The 18,753-nt window shown below is 42.8% G+C and overlaps 1 protein-coding gene across 1 annotated transcript in view; it reads left to right on the top strand.

Annotated features, from left to right (window-relative positions):
* Window positions 1–18,753, top strand: part of PDE4DIP (phosphodiesterase 4D interacting protein) — a gene marked incomplete in the record, with an annotated part of 236,640 nt that overhangs the window by 199,515 nt on the left and 18,372 nt on the right. Inside the window, 2 exon segments of the mRNA XM_015824438.1 lie at window positions 2,647–2,735; window positions 11,349–11,563. Of these exon segments, the coding sequence (XP_015679924.1) occupies window positions 2,647–2,735; window positions 11,349–11,563 (304 nt within the window).

Raw genomic sequence — 18,753 nt, 5'->3', positions numbered from 1 at the left:
GGGGAGTCGCGCAGGGCCAGCAGTTCCCTCCTCGAATACAGTCCGTCGTATTGGAGGTCCATCAGCAGAGTAGGGGGAGGGGAGAAAGTCCTCATGATGGCAATTTCAAATGGGGTAGGATGGGTTGAGGAACGATGGTAAGTTCCCAGGTCTTTCGGACCGCCGAGCTGTCACCGCGCTGGGCCACCAGGCCGCTGCCACGCCGGACCGGTGCGCCACCGCCGCGTTGGGCCGCTGGTCGTCCTGGCCGCAGGTCTTCCTGGCCGTGTCAGGGCGCAGATCTTCCTGGCCATTAGGCCCCCAGGCCGGGCTTCATTAGGCCTCACTAGGCCACTCCGTGTCTGGGCCGCCCTCCGCAGCTCCACCCTCCGCAGGCCGTCAGGTCACCGCCGCATCAGGCCGCCACATCGGGCCGCAGTACTTCCTGGCCACCAGGCTCCCAGGCCGGGCTTCAGGCCTCGCTAGGCCTCTCCGCGCCTGGGCCGCCCTCCGCAGTCCCATAGCTCCGCCCACCTCCGATCGCCGAGCCATCGCTGCGCCGGGCCGCTGCAACGGGCTGCAGCTCTTCTTGGCCGCCAGGCCCCAGGCCTCACCAGGCCCCGCCAGGCCCCACCAGGCCCCGCCAGGCCCCACCAGGCCCCGCTAGGCCGCCAGGCATCGCCAGGCCTGGCCAGGCCCCTCCGCGTCTGGGCCGCCCTCCGCGGCATCGCAGCTCCGCTCGCCGCCCCGCCCAGCCAAACCTGGCGGTCCTGCGGTCCGGCACCCGTCCTCCTTGCTCGCCGACCCTCTCCTCTCATTCGTTCCTGGCCGGCGAGCACCCCCCGGACCTTCTTCGACCCCCCATCTCCGCCGACGGACCGCCGCCGCTACGGAGCCGGAGCCAGTAGGTCCGCCATCACACGCATGCGCAGAGTTCCCTGAACTTTCCAGTAGTTTCATCATGAAGCACATCAGTTTCATCATGACTCTTGCTTGCTGAAGACCTCTTCCAATCCCCTGTATTCTCTCAGGATGAGAAAAATTGACCCCTCCCATTCGTGAGTAGCTGCCACATCTTCCCCTTTCACTTTCTTAATACAGTAGCCAGCGCAAGGTGATTCGGCGTTACTTTCTCTGTGGGCTTTTTCTTGGAGTGCCTTGGAAATATTTTTAACAGTTTCTTCTTCCAGTATATTAATGGATTCCATTTTTCTAGCCAGGTAAGCCCAAGAACAGTATTGGGTCAGTCATGCCAGGGCCCACGATGAAGCTTATGGTTTCCTTGTGGGACCATATCTTTAACATTTAAAAATGTGACAGGGCCTCCCCCTGCTAGAGTCCATCCACTTGGGAGAATGCTAGGAAAATACATATAGACAATGTACCATGAGGGATTCACAGGAGGGAAAACTTCATAACATTCTAGCTTCATATTTGAAGAAGCTTTTTGCAAGCAGTAATTGCAAAACGATGGCATATCAATATTTTTCCAATCAGGTATTCCCCTCCTTCCCTAATAGCAGTATAATGTTTGTACAGTGCTGCGGTAACTAGATTATGGAAAAGGGAGAGATACCTTCTAAACAATGCTTATCAAAGCTGTCTGGATCAGGACACACAAGCCCAGGTGGGAGGGGGAGTAATGCATACATTGAATCCAGGAACCAGAATTCAGCCAATGGGAACACTGCCATCCACAAACTTTACACGGCCGCAGTATTACAAAAGGAAAAACCAAATCACTTTGTTTCGGTTTCAAATAAACTGGTGCAGAGCTGGAAATAAGCAGATTCAGTTCCTGTAACCATCTGTTGCTGTAAATTTGAACTTCCAAACTGAAAAACATTCAGATAGAGCTATGATTAATCTATTTCCTTATTTTTCTATGAGGATTTTATTTAGGGTGATTTTAAAAATAATTTTAAATAGAAACACAGCTTCTAATATTCGGTTTTTTTAATCTGGTTTTATAGGGGTTTGTATTTTTATGTTTTGTATTTGTACTGTTTTTAATACGCTGTGCACCGCCCTGAGTCCTGCGGGAGAAGGGCGGTATATAAATTAAATTATAATAATAATAATAATAATAATAGCTTGTTATTCATTTCCTTGCTCTCTTTTTTGCAGGTTATGCCCTTTGTGCTTTTGATTTTTTTTAATTTTATTGTTAATCTGTTACCATTAGATTAAGTCAAATTAAGTTAATTATTGCTAGATTCCTTAGCACTTGGAGACTTGCAAGCTTTTTCTTTTTTCCTGTTTTGTTTTATTAGTAAAGTCCTTAGCTGGAAAGGAGTTATCTGCTATCTGTATAGTTTCTTGGCTGATCATAAATAAATTAAACAAATTAAAAGATTTTAGAATTGATTTGTAAATACTTGGATGCCCAAGAAAGAATAGACTGTAGATTAGATTGGGAATTAGAGAAAGAAAATCTCAGAGGGCAATGGCCAGCTATTTCTGTATAGTTGCCAAGACAATCCAGAAGGCAGATTTTTTTCAGATTAAACTTGAGTTCAGTCACAAAGTTATTGTATTTTGTTGGTAAAAATCCAAAGCCAAGCTTGCTGATGATTGTACTGGAGATCTCGGATAAAATTTGGTGCTTAGAAATCAAAGTACCTAAGACTCAAAATGATGATTCTCATTTTGTCACATCATGCCTAGATCTAACTACAGCTGATGATACTAAAGATACCAGCACTGAGTTTACAGATAGTATTGAAGAGGAAGTACAGCATTGTTCTCACCTACAGGTAAATCCCCAAAGCGTTCAAAGTGGGATATCTGCAATGATGGTAAGGACAATGATTGGGGGAAGTATACAAATGCTCAAAGTTTGTGGAACAAAAGGATGAACTTGAATTATTAGTACATGAGGGTAGATAAGATATAGTTGCATTACTGAAACTTTGTGAGATGAAACCCATGACTGGAATATACTGATAGAAGGAGACAAACTGTTCAAAAAAGCAGATGCACCAGAGGAGGTGGAATTGCATTATATGTAAAAGACTGCTATATTACTACAGAAATGTATGAAACCAAAGACAAAAACTTCCTAGAATTCATATAAGAAAAAAAGAATGACATTGCCATAGGTGTATACTACAGGCCATCCAACCAAACAGAAACAATAGATGTACTTTTTGCTAACCAATTAATAAATATATATGTAGGACGCACACTACAATGGTAATGGGGGACTTTAATTACCTTGACATCAATCGACAGATTGGACAAGTTCCTGACCAACCTTTCATCCAAAAGATAGAGGAGGGAACTAGAGGAACAGTCATACTGGATTTAATTCTTACTAACAGAGAAGAAGTGATAGAAGGGATTGAAATTATAGGAACCTTGGATGAGAGTGACCATGTCATATTGGAATTCAATATAATGCAAACACAAGCAATAGAATATAATCATACCAGAGTTTTAGATTTTAAAAGAGCTGATTTTAACAAACTCAGAGTTAGGGAAAGATTCCTTGGATGAAAATCCTAAAGGGGAAGACAACCCAAGAAGCTTGGAAAACTGAAAAATATGATCATAAAAGCACAATACTACCAAAAAAGAACAAGAAATCCAAGAAGAAACCAGCACGGTTGCACAAAGATCTCTCTGATAAACTGAAAGACAAAAAGGATAAATACAAAAAATGGAAAGAGGGACACAGGTAATATATCAGCAGATAGCTAGAATCTGCAAAGATGAAGTCAGGAAAGCAAAGGCTCGGAATGAACAAAGACTTGCAACAAAAGTCAAAGATAATTAAAAAAAGAATTCAACCTTTAAATAACAAGTAAAAGATCAAAGAAACACAGTCCACTAAAGCAGGGCTTTTCAACCAGTGGTACGGGTACCACCTGTGATACATTGGCACCTGGCAGCTGGTACGCGACCATCCTAGAAAAGTGGTAGCAGGGGAGGGGAATGAGCTGAACCAGTGGCAGCACCGCACAAGCCTGAGCGAGAGATGGCTGGAGCTGCAGGGCTGTCAGGGCTCAGCAGAAGCGCCAGGATCAGTGCCGCTTTCCAGATGATCGGCGCTTCTTCGGGGCTATCAGGGCTCAGTGGAAGCACCAGGATCAGCGCCAAGCTCTAGCTGGAGCTCGGCGCTGATCCTGGTGCTTCTGCTGAGCCCAGAAGAAGCGCCGATCAGTTGTAAAGCAGCACTGATCCTGGCGCTTCTGCTGAGCCCAGAAGAAGCGCCGATCAGCTGGAATGTTGCAGCATCTCCAGGGTCTTGTGATTTACATTCAGATGCTTGGCAACTGATTCATATTTATGATGGTCACAGTGTCCCAGGATCATGTGAAGTGACCAAAACCTGCTGCAACCACCCAGCAGATGGGGGGGAATAAAAACCAAACACCTCCCACCCCACCCTCGCTGCCAATCCTCAACAGAAATACAACAATGAAAACCTCGGACAGGAGGAAGAGCGCCGCCGGGCGGGCAGGCAGGTGTCTTGCTCGGCTGTGGCTTGGGGGGCACTTTTTTCAGTGCCATTGTAACTTCGAACAGTTACTAAGCGAACTGTTGTAAGTCGAGGACTACCTGTACTTCATCACTTTTTTCCTTTTTTTTTTTTTGGGGGGTCATCAGGTTTTTGACACCTTGCTAGGCGACTGGTGGTACTTGGATGTTGCCATATCCTAAAAGTGGTACAATGGATGAAAAGGTTGAAAAGCCCTGCACTAAAGAGAGAAGGTGGCAAGAAGTAACAGGCAGTAGAGAGAAAACGGAGCTGCTTAACTCATTCTTTGCATCAGTCTTCACAAAAAAAGAAATAATAGCCCAACATACCAAAAAAACCTACTGCAAAAGACAAACTAGAAACAAAAATTAAAATAAGCAAGAAAATGGTAAGAGAACAGCTGTCTGATCTTGATGAATATAAATCACCAGGACTTGATGGATTAAATCCCAGAGTTCTGAAGGAGCTGGCAGATGTCATCTCAGAACCATTGTACCATATCTTCCAAAACTCCTGGAGCACCAGGGAACTACCTGAGGATTGGAAAAGAGCTGATGTGGTTCCCATCTTCAAAAAAGGAGAGAAAAAACAGACCCAGAAAACTACAAACCACCCTGGAAGATACTGGAAAAGAATGAAAAAATAGATCTACCAACATCTAGAAATAAAGTTATAACTAGAAGCAAGCACAGGTTTGTTAAAAACAGATCTTGCCAAACCCATCTTATTTCATTCTTTGACAAAACTAAATTAGTAGACCAGTGAAATGCTGTGGACATAGTATACTGAGACTTCAGTAAGGCATTCAACAAAGGAGACCACAACCTACTTCCTGGTAAGCTAGAGAAATGTGGGATAGACAGCATCACCACCAGATGGATTTGTAACTGGCTGACAGATTGCATTCAACGAGTAGTCTTTAATGGTACTACCTCTACATAGAGGGAATAAGCAGTGGGGTATCACAAGGTTCCGCCTTAGGCCCAGTACACTTCAATATCTTCATCAATGAGTTACATGAGGGAATGAAAGGGGAACTCATCAAATTTGCAGATGATACTAAGCTGGCAGGAATAACCAGCATCCTAGATAATAGGCTCAAGAACAATCTAGAGAGACTGGAACACTGGGCCCTATCTAACAAAATGAAATTAATGTGGAGAAAAACAAGGTTTTAAACTTATGCAGGAAAAATCAAGGGTACAAGTACAGATTAGGCAAAACCTGGCTCAAAAACAATCTGTGAGAGGGGCTTTTGAATCCTAGTGAACGATCACTTAAACATGAGCCAGCAGTGTGCAGTAGCAGCCAAAAAAGCTAATACAGTCGTTGATTGTATAACGAGAGGCATAGAATCAAAATCATGTGAAGTATTAGTACAACTTTATAAAACCTTAGTAAGACCACACATTGAATACTGCATCCAGTTTTGGTTGCCACTCAACAAAAAAGATGTTGAGACTTTGGAAAAAGTGCAGAGAAGAGCAACAAAGATGATCAAAGGCCTGGAGGCTAAAACATATGAAAATCAGTTGCAAGAACTGGGCATAGTCTAGTGAAGAGAAGGACCAGGGATGACATGATAGTAGTGTTCCAATATTTGAGAGGCTGTCGCAGAGAGGAGGGGGACAACCTATTTTTCAAAGCACCCTGAAGGCCAGACAAGGAATACTGGATGTAAAATGATCAAGGAGAGATTCAACCTAGAAATAAGGAGAACTTTTCTATCAGAGTAATCAACCAATGGAACAGCTTGCCTTCAAAAGTAGTGGATGCTTCATCATTGGAGGCTTTCAAAAAGAGACTGGATAGCTGTGTCAGAAATGGTATAGGGTCTCCTGCTTGAGCAGGGGTTGGACTAGATGACCTACAAGGTCCCTTCTAACTCTGTTATTCTGTTCTGAAGTCTCTATCGTGTTTCTTAGGAACCATATAATTGGCAAGGTGTGTGGAGGCCCAATTTGCTAAATCATGCTTTGAGAGAAAGTGTCAGACCTGCCCCTGACCCCTTAGGAAAAAAAGACCCTTGACTCCATTTGGTTGAAGTGATAGGTTCTTTTATTAAAGGATGCTAGTTGCAGTAAAGAGACTAGAACTAAGTTTCCCATGCCAAAAAGCTACAAAATGTTTCCCCTCATCCCTGCCCTCTACCCGTGACCAGTCCACCTTCAACTAATGAAGATTTTCCTAAGTATTTTGAGAATGCTGAGATGTTTGGGGTAATCCACATTCTTTTCTCAGGGTGCATGGCCTTGGGTGCTGGCACAAACTGGTTCCAAGCTGCCCTGTTCTTCAAATTGCCTGGAAATAATTCAAGGATCACATTGAGATTTTTTTTTACAATTATAGAGGCTAAACCATGTTCAATTGGTTGAAAAGCTTCTTACAGCAAACAAGACTATGAAGTGCAACCTGTCATCGACGATTCATTTTCTGCATTCACATTCGGACTTCTTTCCTGAACATCTAAGTGCAGTCAGTGACAAATATGGTGAAAGTTTTCACCAGGAAATTTATTATTTATTACTTACCATACAGCATACAATGGCATGGAGATTTACAAATGCTATGCTGTCCTGATAGCCTATATTGCTAGTTCATTCTGTTTGGCACTTGGTGTCATTCTGTTTGATCCTTGGTACATTGCCAGGGTGGGGAGCAACTAGTTTTAGAAGCCAGATTTAGAAGAAGACCTCCAAGGTCCCTTCCATCTCTGTTCTGAAATTTGAAGGGATCTATCATAAACATCAAAAGTTTTTCAGGAAGCCAAATTTTTGAAAAAAAAATGTCCAGTATTATCTATTCATTCAATTCGTTTAAATTCTCAGCCTGAATATTTTTGTATATAATGCAGGAAAGAAAGATTTCCACAACTGGCATAGCAAAATATACCAACTATAGCTTTTTCTACAAACTGTGTCCTAGAAATGAGATTCCAGAAAATTCTACATAATGAATGCTTTTGTCACAGGTAATCTCTGTAGCTAAACCTACTGAGATATGCTACATGAAATTATCCTACTGTCAGGAATCCCTTCAATGTTTCTTTTCAGGGCTCTGCCATTCTGACAGGAGGGGAAGATTTCACTCTACTGGGAGGAAGGCTTACAGATGTATTTCCTCTACTTTGTTCCCCCTAAACTTTGTATCTATTTCTTTGGGTGTGAAAAGGGGGGAAGAATGTGACAGGGGCCATCTGCCTTATCTCCACTCTTGTGAGATCTGTTGAAGCACCTGGGAACCATCCCTTATCAGCTCCGGTTCCCATAACAACTTTGAACCTGTGGATTGGCTGGATGCGAACTGAACAGCTGGGCTCTGTTTGTGAAAAGAAAGTTTTAATGTAACGATTTGCGTAGGAATTCTTTAGATCTTGCTTTGCTTTCTACTATCACTGTCCCTCATTTGAAGCAATGCCAATTTCAAGAATTTCAAGAATTTGGCTTTCTTGGGAGTATTATCTGAGGCAGGACCTTACATTAAGCAAGATCTGCAAAGTGGTCAACCTGGAGAGGCATCTGCCCTACTGTGGGGACAGTGTACGCTATGTTGCTCCAGTACTAAGCAATTACTTACTCGTAAGTAGAAACCCCTTTTATTTACAAGGCAGGAACAAACCATGTTCACGGGAAAACCCCAGTTAATAAGTCTTTAAATGCTTGCTGAAGCAGTAGCAGTCCCAGCTCACATGGCTAAGGCACTTTTAATGTCAATTGGCTCCCAGCAGGGAGAATTAATTAGTACTTCACACCCAAACAAAGAGTCCTAGGAAACCTGAATCTTGGCAAAGAAACCTTGGCAAAGAAATCCAAGTGATTGAAGTATTCAGTAACATGAACGGTTGTCTGTCACAAACAGCCACTCCCCAAACCCCTCCTATTTATGTTCCAGCCAGGGAGGGGCTGGCTAATGTCTCCTTCTTTTCCCTAAGAGCTGATAAAGAAGGAGGGAAGTCCCTCCAAGTGCGGAGAGATAGCGGTCAATCCGATCAGTCCGGGAAAAGCCTTCCAGAATCCAGCAGAGAAAGGCTAGCTTAACTTCAGAGTCTAGGTACAAGCAGCTGAAGCCCAAAAGCACTATTTTAAGCTGACTGTAAACAACGTGCTTGGAACTGGATAAGAACAGTGATTTTCTCTCTTCTACTTGATAATTGATTTCTGGGGGGGGGGAATCCAAGAAGCAAAAAGCCTCTGAAAGTGAGAAGAAGGGGGATCTTTGCCCTTCTTCTCCTACAGACAGAAGCGGCGAATTAAACTCTTAAGTGGGGACAGAAATATACTGAAATGAAATGAATATAAGTCCTAAATCTGGATGAGTTTGAAATTGGTGGAATGTGTTAAGATTTCTTTTTTAAATCATGAAAATAGAAGAAAATAATTGTTTATTTTGAAAACTGAAAACTGAAAAACAAACTAGTGCTGACATCTAGTGGTGGATGAAAATATAGTAGTTATTTCAATACAGGAACTGGCAAAGCCCAGGAAAATACAATTTGTTTTTGGGTGACCTTCAATGTCTTAATAACAGAGAACAACTGTGACAAAAAGAAAACATTTTGGGCTACCTACAAAGAGAGAACTATAAACTTTAGAGAAAAACATTGACTTTTCTGGATTACAAATACTTATTCAACTGTGACTTTAAAGCTGTCTGCAGGGAAAGGAAAACCCTGATTTTGGGCTATCATGGAAAACCAGAGATATGCAGAAAGAATATACCAAGAAAAACAAATACTTTCCAGGAGATATATGCTAATGTTGCAACTAACTCAAACAATAATGATCTCAAATCACAAGGAAATTAAAAATAACTTTGAAAATATAAATGAATGCATCTCTAATTTAACATTGCAACAAAAAGCTCTCAGAAACTAAAAATAGAGAGTGAGCAGATAAAACGGACAACTGATGAACCAGACAAGAGAGATTTAAAGATGGAACCATTGTGAGATTAGTTGAAATGCCTGGGAACCATCCCTTATCAGCTCCGGTTCACATAATAACTTCATACCTGTGGATTGGCTGGACATGAACTGGATAGCTGGGCTCTTGGGTGGAGTTTGTGAAAAGAAAGTTTTAATGTAATGATTTGCGCAGGAATTCTTTAAATCTTGCTTTGCTTTTTGCTATCACTGTCTCCCAATAAAAGTTCCTATTTGAAAGTGCCAGTTTCAAGAGTTCTGCTTTCTTGGGAGTATTAGCTGAGGCAGGACCTTACACATACCTTCATTAGCTCAATATCTAGGCCATAATGATTCTTTTTATTTCAATTACTGTCTAATTGGTCAGAGAAATTCACTCTCTTATCAAATCACCAGGTGTTGTTTAATACAGGGCTTTTCAACCAGTGGTATAGGTACCACCTGTGGTACATTGGCACCTGGCAGGCGGTATACAACCATCCTAGAAAAGTGGTAGCAGGGGAGGGAAATGAGCTGAACCGGTGGCAGCACCACACAAGCCTGAGCGAGAGATGGGTGGAGCTGCAGGGCTGTCAGGGCTCAGCGGAAGCACCAGGATCAGTACCGCTTTCCAGCTGATCGGTGCTTCTTTGGGGCTGTCAGGGCTCAGTGGAAGCACCAGGATCAGTGCCAGGCTCCAGCTGGAGTTTGGCGCTGATCCTGGTGCTTCTGCTGAGCCCTGAAGAAGCACCAATCACCTGGAAAGTGGCACTGATCCTGGTGCTTCTACTGACCCAGAAGAAGAGCCAATCAGCTGGAATGTTGCAGCATCTCCAGGGTCTTCTGATTTATATTCAGATGCTTGGCAACTGATTCATATTTATGACAGTCACAGTATCCCAGGGTCATGTGAAGTGACCAAAACCTGCTGCAACCACCCAGCAGACGGGGGGAATAAAAACCAAACACCCCCCCACCCCCGCTGCCAATCCTCAACAGAAATGGTCACAACAATGAAAACTTCAGACAGGAGGAAGAGCACCAGCGGGTGGGCAGGCAGATGTCTTGCTCGGCTGTGGCTTGGGGGGCACTTTTTTCAGTGCCATTGTAACTTCGAAGAGTCACTAAGTGAATTGTTGTAAGTCGAGGACTACCTGTACTTCATCACTTTTTTCCTTTTGGGGGGGTTCATCAAGTTTTTGACACCTTGCTAGGCGACTGGTGGTACTTGGATGTTGCCATATCCTAAAAGTGGTACAATGGGTGAAAAGGTTAAAAAGCCCTAGTTTAATAGCAAGATTTGATAGATGCTCAGTTTGGACAGTTTGACTTAATTAAACTTGCTTTTAATGTTTAATAGTATCAATATCAATACCTGATAACTCTCCTGTTTATCTGTTTCTTCCTATACTTCCTATAGTCTCTACACAGAAGCTTTAATGCTAACAGTCTCAGTCTTTGACATGGTTTATCTAAATTAAAGTTTCACCTGTGTTGGCTGTGTTTAACTTATCTTTTAATCCATTTTGTTTTATTTATTTTAGCTTTTATTTTATTTCTATGGTTTTTGTTATATAAGGCTAGTTAATAACCAAAATAAAAAGTTGACTTTGACTACATTAGGCAAATAATGTAGATTACAAAATATTGAATTCCTGTTCTAGGATTTGCTATTTCTTTCAATGTTAATTGATGCTTCTCCTCACTATTAAATTATGTAGTGTTTTTCTTATTGCATTGAAGGCATTTTTATTGCTAGAACTGTGTATTTATATACTTATTTAACACCAAGACAGGGAGCTGGAGGCATTCCCAAATGTTTTTGACATACAATTTCCAGTAACCTCAGATGGGAATGGCCAGTAGCTGTAGTTTAGCAAAAACATGGACCCCCAAAATTCCCTATGCCTGATTTAGCCATTTATTTTCAGAAGATTTAGATTATGTCATTAGGAATAACTCTTTTATTATATCTGCACATTCTAGAATGTTAAAGGAGATATTGATGATAGTTTGATGAGCCATTCCAGTTATCCTGCTCTACTGACTTTGAAAAGCGAAGGCAACCAGCAAGTGATGCTGCAGTCTCCAAAATCTATGGTTCAGCATGTTCTAGAAGAGAAAAGGAAACTGGAAGAAGAACTACAAGTCTTTAAAGAGCAGATTGAGGAAGCTGGGTTTTCTTCGATATCTCAGCTAAGGTAAGCCAGACTGATACCAGAAAATATGTTGGGCATCCAGCAGTCTGAGTTCTTATCTGTGGGCTCAATACATTTCAGTATAGAAACATAAAAACTGTCAGGCTTGCCCCAGATTATGTCCTTAGAAAAGAAACACCCTCAACTCCATTTGGTTGGAATGATAGATTCTTTTACTAAGGGTAAGTGGTTGCAGCAAAAGAAAGGCTAGATCTGAATATTCCCATGCAATGGTTTCTTTTCCCCCTTTCCTTGGCCCTGCCCCTTGACCAGTTCATCAATGTCCAATAGGGTGCCGTTCAGATGTTTTGAGAACTGCTTGGCTGTTTGGCACCACTCAATGCAGTTTCGCATTCCGTTCTCAGGCCAGGTGTCCTTCAAAAGGACTGGTATATTCCGGTCTTGGTACCTCTGGATTCTGTTAAGGCTGTCGCCTTCACCCTCCCATCTTTTATCTTTACGTTCCCATCACTACTACTCTACTCTCCCTCTCCCTTGCATTTTATGACAAGATGCCAGCAAAGCATAGAAGCTGCAGATGGCAGATCTGACAAAAACATTATTATTTGGAGGTGGGGGAAATCTGCATTAAACAAAATCTATGCCAGATCTCCCTAAAAAGATTTACATTAAGCCAGCCAGTAATGTTTTTGTTCTTATAGGGATATTGATTCAAGATTTCTTAATTCTTTCTAATTGTGCAATTTTCCCTCCTTTTAAATAAGTTAGCCAAAAAAAATCTGGGCAGGAAAAAAAGGAAAGTCCTCAATCATCACAATGTTTGATGCAAAAACAGCACCAATTACTTGAACAGAAATTTGAGACTAGTATGTAATCAATAACACAATAAATGTTTGAAATAATTATAAAAAATAAAATGCATTTTAATATGTTTTTTTAAGGAGCTAAGTGGTTTCCCTGAAATAGAGTTAAAAAGAATTTTTGAAAAAATACAACCCACAAGATGTCCAGGTTTTATCAATAAACCGAGCTCATGAACCAGTGAGGAGGCAGAGTAATTTGATCACAATAGACATGACATGTTCAAAATGCCTTCCTTTCATCCTCACAGAATTATAGGATTGAAGAGGACTTTGGAGGTCTAATCCTATTCCCTGCCCAGTGTGTGAATCCTCATACCATTCTGGAAAAATGGCTATCGAGGCTTTTCTTGAAAACTTCCAATGATGGAAGGTATTTCCACTGCTTAATAGCTCTCTTTATTTCAAGGATAATAAAAAAGTTTCTTTCAACATATTAATAACAAGAAAAAAGTCAAGGAAACAGTAGGTCCACTAAAGAGAGAAGATAGCAAGGAAGTAACAGGCAGTAGGGAGAAAGCAGAGCTGCTTATTCTTTGCATCAGTCTTCACACAAAAAGAAATAATAGCAAAACAAAACTACTGTAAAAGACAAACTAGAAATAAAAAAATAAGCAGGAAAATGGTAAGAGAACACATATCCGACCTTAATGAATATAAATCACTGGGATCTGACAGATTACATCTCAGAGTTCTGAAAGAGCTGACAGATGTTATCTCAGAACCATTGTTCTTTTGAATATCCTGGAGCACTGGGGAAGTACTGGAGGATTGGAAAAGGGCTGATGTTCCCATCTTCACCAAAGGAAAAAAAACAGACCCAGGAAACTATAGACCAATCAGTCTAACATTAATACCTGCAAAGATCCTGGAAAAGATAATTAAAAAACAGATCTGCAAACAATTAGAAGCAAACAAAGTTATAACTACTGGTAGTAGCCAGCATGGGTTTGTTAAAAACAGATCATACCAAACCAATCTTATTTCATTCTTCATAAAGTGACTAAACTAGTAGACCAGCGAAACGCAATGGACATAGTATACTTAGATTTCAGTAAGGCATTTGACAAAGTAGACAACAACCTACTACTTGGTAAGCTAGAAAAATGTGGAATAGACATCACCACCAGATGGATTTGTAGCTGGCTGACAAACCATACTCAAAAGTCATCCTCATTGATACTACATCCACATGGAGAGAAATAAGCAATGGGGGATCACAAGGCTCCATCTTAGGTCCAGTACTTTTCAATATCTTCATAAATGACTTAGATGAGGGAATAGAAGGGGAACTCATCAGATTTGCAGATGACACTAAAGTGGCAGGAATAGCCAACACCCCAGAAGACAAACTCAGGATCCAAAAAGATCTTGACAAACTTGAATAATGGGCCCTATCCAACAAAATGAATGTTAATATGGAGAAAAGCAAAGTTTTACATTTAGGCAGGAAAAATCAAAGGTATAAGTACAAATTAGGCGAGACCTGGCTCAAAAACAGTAACTGTGAGAGGGACCTTGGAGTCCTAGTGGACGATCACTTGACTATGAGCCAGCAATATGCAGCAGGAGCCAAAAAAGTTAATACAATCCTGGGTTGTATAAACAGAAGCATAGAATCAAGATCACACAAAGTATTAGTACTGCTTCATAAACCCCTAGTGAGACCCCACTTGGAATACTGCAACCAGTTTTAGTCACCATACTACAAAAAAGGTGACACCTTGGAAAAAGTTCAGAGAAGAACAACAAAGATGATCAAAGGCCCGGAGATAAAACATGTGAAGAACGGCTGCAGGACTTGGGTTTGGCTAATCTAAAGAAAAGAAGAAATAGAGGTGACATGATAGCAGTATTTCAGAATTTGAGGGGTTGCCACAAAGAAGAGGGGGTCAAATTATTCTCCAAAGGGCAGGACGAAAAACAATGGTTGGAAACTAATCAAAGAGAGAAGAAACCTGGAATTAAGGAGAAACTTCCTAACAGTGAGGGCAATTAACCAGTGCAACAGCTTGTCTTCAGAAATCATGGGTGCTCAATCACTAAAGGTTTTAAGAAGAGACTAGACAGTCACTTATCTGAAATGGTATTGGTTCTCCTGCTTGAGCAGGGGGCTGGCTTAAAAAACCTCCAAAGTTCTATTCTATTCTATTCTATTCTATTCTATTCTATTCTATTCTATTCTATTCTATTCTGCTTCCACCCATTGGTTTTTTTACTTATCCCTGGGTACTCTGGGGAATAAAGCCACACCTTCTTCCTTGTGTCATACTCAAGTATTAAAAGACTGCTACCATGCCACTTTTTAGCCTGCTTTTCTTTAAGCTAAACATACCTTACATAGCTAGTTCCATGGTGGCGCAGAGGTTAGAATGCAGTACTGCAGGCTACTTCTGCTGACTGCTGGCTACCTGCAGTTTGGCAGTTCCATTCTCACCGGCTCAAGGTTGACCTAGCCTTCCATCCTTCCAAGGTTGGTAAAATGAGGACCCAGAATGTAGGGGGCAATATGCTGGCTTTGTAAACCACTTAGAGAGGGCTGTAAAGCACTGTAAAGCAGTATATAAATCTAAGTACTATTGCTATTGCTATTTCACTGCTAGGATTTAGCCTCCAACATCTTTGCTGTCTTTTTTGCTCTTCCCTGAACTCTTTTTAGTTCTTCAGTGTCCTTTTTGCGCTGTGGCAACCAGAGCTTGATAAAAAGTATGGTCTAATCACATTCCATGATCTTGACACTATACCCCTATTGATGCAGTCCAAAACTGCATTGGCTTTTTTGGCAGCTGTAGTACATTCCTGGATGATCCTTAATTTGTAGTCTATCAAGACCCCCAGATCTTTCTCACAAGTATTATTGATAAACCAGATACCACCTATCTGTACATCTGGTTTTTCTTGTCTACATTTTTACCATTGAATATTTTGTTGGATAGTGTCAGAATCCAGTTATATTTCATTTCTATCTATCTTCTCTGATATAAAACCAATTTTACTTTCACTTCCTCTATTCACTACAAAGTAACCTTTTGTTGATTTGCTTTGGATCTGCTAACCATAACAATGTAGCCATTTGCCTTTCATCTTATGCTCCTCTGAACTTCTCCTCTTACCAGCCAGCAAGAGAAAGGGGGGAAAAAGATGCAGCATCTGGGATCTGTGTGAGGAGATGTTGAATGATTGTGCCAGCGGAGCCGGATCGATGTTATCTCTCCTGGAGTTAACACCTAGAAATCTGCCGGTTTGAATCGCCGGAAGAACTGCAGGGTGGGGGGCTGCTTAGGGACAATTTAAAACATTGCATTGTAAGGGAATCCCTCAGATCCTGTCTATCATGTCTGCCATCAGTTTCTTTTAATAAAAGTTCCTGTTGGAAGAGACCGTTTCCAAGAGTTCTGCTTTCTTAAGATGTGGATTGAAGTGGATCCTTACATTAGACAGGATCTGCAGTAATAGTCAACCTGGAAGGGAGAACCTTGCTGGGGAACTTTGCAAAAAATACAATGTCAGATGTCGAGGCAGGGAAGGGAGAAACCCCCATGGAGAGGTAGCCTTTCCCCCAACCGAAACCCTGCCAGCTGTCGGGATCTGAAATGTCATACTCCTCAGGAGAAGAGATGGTGGAGATGCGTAACCACAAACCTTGGTGATCAATGGCTGTTGGAAAGAAAGGCAAGTGGTAAAAGAGATCAAGAAAGGTGATCCTGAGACAGGGGGCCAACCAACCAGAATGGAAGCAAGAGATGGAGAAATCCCTGCACATGAGCGAAGAGGAAGGAAGTTGGGCACAGCACTCAAACTGGATCCTAGAGAAAGCTATCGACCTGATGAAAAGAACCCTTGGCTCCTTAAGGGAGGAGAATTCTGAGCCCCGCGGCCGCACCAGGATCTCGAGCTGCAGCTGGAGGGACACTGATGGGGAATTGGAACCTGCAGTCCCGGGGACGTCCGCTGATCCAGTAGCGACCACTTCAGCAGCCCCCACTCCCTGCCGACCCGCTGGACGCGAAATTCAAGGTGGAGCCGACATGCTTGGGGATTTTCCTAACCCAAGTCCTCAGCTACATGGAGGAATACGGGCGGCACATCCTCCTTAGCCATTTCAAAGACAGCCTAAATTACGACCTGTATGACACTTGCCTGCCTCAGGGGGACCCACACCAACTAGACGAGTGGTACGTCCTGGCAGAGGAAGCAGAGATCGACCTACTGAAGAGGCATCGCTGAGGAAAACCATGGGGCCGCTCGCCGCCTGAGCCGACACATGAGCCAGCAAAGCCACCGGCTATGGCCAAGAAGCCAATGGGTTGTTTCAAATGTGGGAGAGAGGGCATCGGACTGTAGAATGCCACTCGAAAAACCCCCCAGCACAACCCAGACAGATCACCGGCCAGTAAATCCGGGAATTCCCCAGATAAGCCAAAAGAACCTGCCATGAGAGTGATAGATGCTGTGGAATCCCCAACCTGTGCCCAACGTGGGGAAGGAACTCCAGCCTACACCGCAGGGCTGGTGCACACCTCAGACGACAGCTCGGAGGGTGAATCCCTGGTAAGTGGACCCATCGCACCCATCCTCAAGACAGTGACTATATTAATTCCCTCCATGCCCAAAGCTGTCAAGGTGAAAGCCTTAATGGACTCTGGCTGCACCTGCTGCCTCATTAGCCCGATGCTAGTGGGGAATCTGGGCATTCTGGTGAGGAGGTTAGATGGGCCCATAGCAGGGGGGGTGCCAGCTACCCTAGCCACTTTACCAGTCCACATATCCCTGGGAAACCATGAGGAAGACATAACGTTCGTAGTGACCCTAGGCATGGAATGCCCGATGATCCTAGGGCTGGAATGGTTAAAAAATGGAACCCCTGGTTAAATTGGAGGATGGCAGAAATCAATTTCCCAAAGGGGGACCCTACGGATTTAAAACCCCAAGGGGATCTAGCAAAATTAAAAATGGAAAAAGTACCCATGGGAGAAGAAAAGGGGCTGCCCAAAATACCAGAGGAATACAGAGATCTTGCTGAAGTCTTCAGTGAGGAGAGGGCGAATGAGCTCCTGCCCCCCACCAACCCATGGACTGTGCCATAGAATTCAAGCCCGGGGCAAAACTCCCGAAGCCCAGACTATACTCCATGAGCCCAAAGGAGAAGGAGAAAATAGAAAGATTCATAAAGAAAAACCTAGAAAGGGGGTTCATAGAAACTGCCAAACCTAAAGTGGCCACCCCAGTCCTCTTTAGAGAGAAGAAGGATGGCTCTTTACGATTATGCATAGACTATCACCTATTGAATACAATCAGTGAAAGCAACCTATATCCCCTACCCCTCATGAAGGACACATTATCACACCTATCGAAAGGAAGAATTTTTACTAAACTAGATCTAAGGGAAGCGTATTACCACGTTAGAATTAAGGAAGGGGATGAATGGAAAACCACATTTAATTGCCCAATGGTGTGCTACCAATTCAATGTTTTGCCATTTGTATTAAAAGGGCTCCCGCAGTATTTATGCAATTAATCAACGAGGTACTAAGGGAGCATCTATTTAAGGGGGTCCTGGTTTATTTAGATGACATCCTTATCTTCACCGAATCCAAAGAGGAACATGTCAACCTAGTCAGAGTGGTTTTAAAGAAACTGGGAGCTGCCCACCTATATGCTAAATTATTGAAATGCGAATTCCACCAGGAAAGGATAGACTACCTGGGTTATCGCATATCCCCACAGGGCATTGAAATGGACCCAGAGAAGGTCAGAGCAGTATTAGAATGGGCACCACCTCGCACAAGGAAGCAGCTGCAAAGTTTCCCGGGCTTCGCAAACTTTTACCGCCAATTCATTCCTTCGTTTGCCCAGATATCCCTGCCCCTCACGAACTTACTAAAAATGAAGGGAGAATCCTCAGTGAAACCTAGCCAGCCACTAAAATGGACAATGGACTCTTTTCTGCCAAACCAGTACTGAAGCATCCAGACATGGATAAGTCCTCCGTAATACAGGTGGATGCAAGTGATGTGGCAGTGGGGGCTGTACTATTACAAGAAAACAATGAAGGGGTATTGCAACCCTGCACGTATACATCCAAGAAACTCACTGAAACAGAACAGCGCTGGCCCATGTGGGAGAAAGAGGCATACGGGATACGTTGGTCATTACTTATGTGGTGCCAATTCCTGGAAGGGAATAAGATCCCTTTTCAGGTGTGGACAGACCACAAAAACCTGGAAGCCTTGAAAAACCCAGGAAGCTCAACCCTAAGCAAGCCTGCTGGTCCCAACATTTTCACCAATTACGCTCAAGCACTTGCCAGGGGGGAAGAACTTCTTGGCAGATGCACTGTTTCGCATGCCCCAATATAACAGCACGCGAGCC

Source organism: Protobothrops mucrosquamatus, unplaced genomic scaffold (genome assembly GCF_001527695.2).
Source record: "Protobothrops mucrosquamatus isolate PMUCROS unplaced genomic scaffold, P.Mucros_1.0 scaffold_190, whole genome shotgun sequence".
Lineage (NCBI taxonomy): Eukaryota > Metazoa > Chordata > Lepidosauria > Squamata > Viperidae > Protobothrops > Protobothrops mucrosquamatus.
The sequence above is the reverse complement of the archived record's forward strand: the minus strand, read 5'-3'. Positions and strand labels throughout refer to the sequence as shown.